Raw genomic sequence first — 5482 nt, forward strand, 5'->3', positions numbered from 1 at the left:
CAAGTGACCCTCCGCCTTCAAGTACACACAGGGTTGCCAAACGAGCCATTTTTTACATACACACTTACAAAATATATATTCGTAGGGTTAGGGGATTTCCAAGATAAAAATGTATGGTTGGATGTCAATGACAGATGAGGAATTTCTAAAACGAGGTGTGGGGTACAAACTGTGATAAATTTGTATGGGAGTCAATAGAAGATGGGAATTTTGAGGAATTTTTAGAGGGAATTAATTCAAGATCTGGCAACATTGAGCACATCATAAACCCGGAAGTAGTACATGATCAGATGTCTACATTGTGACTTGAATTACTGCAACAGTTGCTAAATATTGACCTATGTTTACTTAACAAAGCTAGTTAGCTAACGTTAACTAAAAACTATCGGGCTTACATCTACATGCTGTGATGTTTGTAATATCTTGCTAAACCATTTAGTTGGAAATCCGTACGGATGTTCGGTAAACGTCTGCTAGTCAGTGCTTGCTACAATAACAAGCCTGAATTTGTCTTCTTTTAGCTTCTAGTAGACAAATGTATTTAACGTTAGCTGGCTAAAAACGGCATCTCAATCAAAAGTGTCTTTACTGAAGTCGTGAGTCGAATAATTTCTCGTTCTAATCTGCCAGCAAGTCAAGTCGATGGACAAAATTGTAAAGGGTGAGTTCCCACTGCTCGTGATATTATTCAACTAATCATGTAAGTCCAGATAAATTGTAACTAGGTTAGCTTTTTTTAGTTAACAATTTGTCGTCGATGTCTTCCCTTTAGATGTCGGTGATATTCAGTCCAGGCTGATAGATCACAGGCCAATAATACAGGGAGAAGTTCGTTTCTTTGTGAGAGAATTCGAGGTGAGCATTCCGCAAGATTTATTTGGTTATTATGAAGTCGTCTGTTTATTTAAATAATTCTGTGAAAGGCAAAATCGTGAATTTATGCGCTGTGATGTATTTTACACTGGCTTAATATCATAAGAAAGTCATACTTAGCAGTAACGTTAAGTCATAAATGCCGCAGCAATTTCCTGATTTGCAAATTCCTTCTAACTGTATAGGAGAAACGTGGATTCCGAGAGAGCCGTTTATTGGAGAACCTCAACAGGATGGTGGTGGAAACTAATGAACAAGTAGTCCCCAAGTGTTCTGAGACTATGCACGAGCACCTCTGTGAGGCCCTGACGAGGAGTAAGCATCAAACCAATCTCTTCAATTTCTTTCCGTGCATTCCCACTTCTCTTCGCCTCCTCTGGAAAGTGTTGTTTTGACTGCCTGCATCTAAGCTTCTTAACCGTAGGTCTTTTACTGTTGAAATGTGTTTCCAAACCACTGAACTCATTAGGCGGTTGTGTTACTATGTCCCCTCATTCTTGAGGCTGCACTTGGCATCCAAACCTTTTACTCTGGGCTAACTACTTTGTATGTTTCCTGTGTGTTCCCCCAATAAGACATAGTGTTAAATGAAATGTGTCCAATATTATGTTTTCAAGTATTAGCTACATCACATGGTGGTAAAAGCCACCTTATTGTCATGGTAATTTGTATGTGAACGTGCCCCCTGAAGCTTAGTGAGCACCTAGCTTTTCACTCCCAGAACCAAAGCCAGCTTTGTGCCTGTGATTAGGCAGAGTGAGAGCATCTGGAAAATCCCTCCCATTCCAAAGAAATATATCGGGTCACCAGTCACACAGATAAAAATGAGTAATGCTTTCTTAGCTACTTACTGAGGAACAAATGAAGTTTTAACAAAAACATGCTTGTGTAAAGACAAGCTGTTCTTAATACCATCAGCAGTACACACACACACACACAACCATTTATTTTATTCCCTTCCTTGCACTGCACTGTCAACTGGTGTTTGGCATGCTGCAAATAAGAATGGTCAGGGCCGTTGTTGACCTACTGCTTTAATATCCGATATATATTCCACTTACAAACTGTCAGATTTAGTGTTAGTCGGTGGACTACAGAGAGAAATGAAGTAATGGATGGCTGCATATGTTGTGGAAAATGCATGTTCTCACTAGTATGCTCCCTCTCAAATTGAGAAGAAGTATTGCAGTGATGGTGCAAATGTATGGATGCAAATGGATATTCCAAATTTGGGTATAAATAAGGGGAACCCCATACCTTGCAGTTGGTCATTGATCTAAATCAAGCCTAGGGATTTACCAGATATTGCATGATCCGTATCTTTGATATTTTAATTGCATGGCATCTTTCAAATTATACACAAACCATAAAAGTTTTAGTTGTGATCTTTGTGTTTGGATTAAATGGTGCTGATGCCTGAAACATAAGTGCATGCTCTCTCTTCTGTATTTGAAGTGGAAGCTGCAACTCACATGGCACAGAAGATCCAGCAGAGGGAGCTAGAGGCACAGCAGGTAAGACAAGTCGGTGCTGTGACGATTACATAGAAATTTTTATCCCACAGGAACTTACTTTATATTAGTACTTAATTTATTGGCAATGAGACAAAAAATTGTTAAACCAGCCTGTTGAATCATATGTATACATATCTTCAGCTACACCAGGTTGCATCTAGGAAGCTTTACTTTAGGGAGCTGGGTAGCCAAAGGCCCAATGAATCATCTATAGTCATAAAACTTTGGTATAATTTGGAGAAGTAAAGAATATTCATGCCTCTTCAAATTTTCTTTTTGCTTTCTGAGGTAATAAAAATAGTGCAAGAAATGTAAATCTCCCATTTTAATTGACATTGTCATGAGGAAATTGCTTCCTTTTTAAAGATGGATATAGATACTTCTGTTGGACACAAAATGTGCAGTGTATCACACCGTGCATCTCCATAATAGTCGCAATAAAAGGCAAACAGGGCATACTTTTGACACTGTGCATTTATCAGTGAAAGTGGAATGTTTTAATGTTACAGTACCTTCCTGAAAAACACAATTTCAGATTCTTGTGGTAGGAAGATAAAAAGAAATGGTCACAAACAAAACATGATTCAAGGCCAGCAACATTCCATTTTTAGTTGGGGAAACATTTATCCACTCATTTGTAATATTGTACCTGCTCTGTTGCTGGTTTTAAAGTCATTTCCCTTTTTCCACTTGAATTTTTCCACTGTCCAAACCACAGCCTGGCTTTGTTTGCGCTTTGAATAATGAATTCAGTTAATTGAATCTTGACAGCCTGCAAGTTATTGTTGGAACAAAATGTATTGTTTACAGGAACTCACAAGATTACCAAATCTTTGTATGAAGGAGCAACAGTGGGAACAATGTATGAGAATGAGGGAGGGTCTTCTCAGGGGTGTCGAGTGGCGTATATAGTTAAAGCACAAGCTCTTTGTGCAGTACTCTGCTCCACTATCGAAAACCAAGTCCTGAGCATGTCACTGCCAACTGTGGCAAGCAGAGCAGTTCCCCAGTACGATCAGGCATCTGCATGGTGAAAAGAAGCAGCAGATGACAAATTGTCATCTGCCATTATCAATGCAGAACTGGAAACAGGTCTACAAAAAAGAAATCCAATGTACCATACCAGAGTGGCACACTCACGACAATGGCTAGTAGTACGTAGCCTGCTGCCCAGGAAGAACAGGGTAGAGCCCTCCCCGTGTCACAGATCCTGGTTGTCGTGACAGCGGTGTGGCGTTTGTCTGTGTCGCTCCAGAGCACTCGGCTGCAGGCCAGCATGGACCGACGCAAGGCCGACTGGGAGGAGTTCATGAAGGAGCAGGCCCGCCTCAGAGTGGAGGTGGACGAAGAGCATGCCAAGGCCGTGGGCCGCCTCAGCACCCAGTACAGCGAGATGAAGAAGGATCTGTCCAAGTTCTCCCACTTCTGAGCCCCGTCCGCATGTCTGAGCACGCTCCGTTGGGGTGGGGGTGTCTCGGCAGCCACGTTCAGTTTCTGTGTTAAGGGAGCGAATGTGCGTTTGGATGAACGTGCGCGTGCCTTGTTTTGAAGGAAATGCTTTTAGTGGAGTGTTGCGGAAAGCTTTAATTGACTCTGAGCCTGGCTGATGGCTCTAACAGAACATCATGAGCCCCTTGTGAGCGGCAATGCCGCAGAGAGTTTGTCATTTGTCTGGCTCTGAATTGGAGCCGTCCAATAAACAACTATGCATTTCCGCCATCCGTTGAAAAGAGACTGCTGTCACAGTGCTATAAAGATATATAATAAGTTTGGAAAATGTCAACGTCTTTATAAGAAATAAAACCAAGGAAACCAGATTGTTTTTGGCCAGGGTTTTAACTTGCAGACGTTTCTGTTTAATTTTTTAAACAGCTCTTGCGCTCGCATGTGTTTGGAGTATATTTGCCCTCGGCGCTGAATGAGATGTAGGAAGCGGGAATGTGGCGGGGAAATGTCAGTTAGCAGAAGTGCTATAGATCCACGTCAGGCAGAACGTGCCGGCCTTCAGAAACTCCATTCAGAGCCTGGTTGTTTAACGACACCGCAAAGCACGTCAGCAAATACACACTCCTCACCTCCACAGACCTTAAGCATTCACCACAAACTCCGTCTGGTGGAAACCGCTAAAGGCGGATATAAATCAGGAGCTGCCCGTGGTCGGGTATGTACCTGGTAAGATGGGTAAATAAATGAGATTGCCCTACCAGAAATGTGAAGGCTGGAGAGAGTGGTGCATCCAATCCCCCCCCCCCACCCCCCACAAACAATGGCGGCCTGTTTGGATGGATGGCTGGGTATCATGGCACATTCCTGGCATGTGAAATAGGTGATTAACTTCAGCTGAGGTGACAACATAAATATTTTAAATGACTTTTAAAAACATTGAGCCCGGGCCAGACTATTTCTTTTGTCCTTCTTTAAGTGGGGGGGGGGGGAAGTGGTCTCGTCAATCAGTGTGAGAAAATAAACAGACAAGCTGCTTCACATGGACCCCGTGTGCTTTTTATTACTTGGAAAAATTGTGCCAAATTGTCGAGCGATTCCTTGAACGTGTTTGACAGCCGAATTTAAATGCGAGAGGTGTAGGTTTTCGGTGAAGGCGGGGCTGGCACGCCTGGCAGTGCCAGGAGATGTCTCGAGTGAGGCCGTGGCGGCGCAGCCGGGGAAACGCAGGCACACCACGGACACTTAATCAAGAGCGGCGAAACGGAAACGCGGCCTCCGCCAACGTAACACCTTTCATCTGGGCCTGGACCACTGGTCCCGTTTATTTTCCTCGGTGGTTTAGCCTCGTAAAACAGCCCGAGCGTTTGCAGAAACGGTACGGGAAAAGGGCACAAAAGAATCAGTCCTTGAGAGATCCCAAGTTAGCTAGACCACGTAGGCCATTAGCCACTGCTATCGGCTTTGACCTTTATGACTTGGAGTCAGCTTTTTGTTGTCTACACCTTTTCGTATGCAGGTATGCAAGTAGCTGTGGATAACAATAGCTAATAATAGCCGTCTTCCATATGAATGCAGTTCATGTTAGAATTGGGATTGTTTGTTTGTTTTTTGTCTCTGCCTTGACCAAAGATGCATTCTGGAGGATGAAG

At 43.0% G+C, this 5482-nt stretch overlaps 1 protein-coding gene across 1 annotated transcript; it reads left to right on the forward strand.

Moving 5' to 3' along the window:
• The first annotated feature begins 264 nt into the window (after positions 1-264).
• On the forward strand, positions 265-4871 carry bloc1s5 (biogenesis of lysosomal organelles complex-1, subunit 5, muted). Its single transcript, XM_035416426.1, has 5 exons — positions 265-661; positions 773-855; positions 1059-1188; positions 2329-2387; positions 3643-4871. The coding sequence occupies exons 1-5, from the start codon at positions 643-645 to the stop codon at positions 3814-3816; spliced, it is 465 nt and encodes a 154-aa protein (XP_035272317.1). The 5' UTR covers positions 265-642; the 3' UTR covers positions 3817-4871.
• The last annotated feature ends 611 nt before the right edge of the window (positions 4872-5482 follow it).

This window comes from Anguilla anguilla, chromosome 4 (assembly GCF_013347855.1).
Source record: "Anguilla anguilla isolate fAngAng1 chromosome 4, fAngAng1.pri, whole genome shotgun sequence".
In the NCBI taxonomy this organism is placed as follows: Eukaryota; Metazoa; Chordata; class Actinopteri; order Anguilliformes; family Anguillidae; genus Anguilla; species Anguilla anguilla.

What these genes read in the sequence shown, in the direction of transcription:
- bloc1s5 (XM_035416426.1), top strand. An exon ending in TCTTTGTGAGAGAATTCGAG is followed by an intron (nt 856 to 1,058) that starts GTGAGCATTCCG and finishes CTAACTGTATAG; the next exon opens with GAGAAACGTGGATTCCGAGA. An exon ending in CTGTGAGGCCCTGACGAGGA is followed by an intron (nt 1,189 to 2,328) that starts GTAAGCATCAAA and finishes CTGTATTTGAAG; the next exon opens with TGGAAGCTGCAACTCACATG.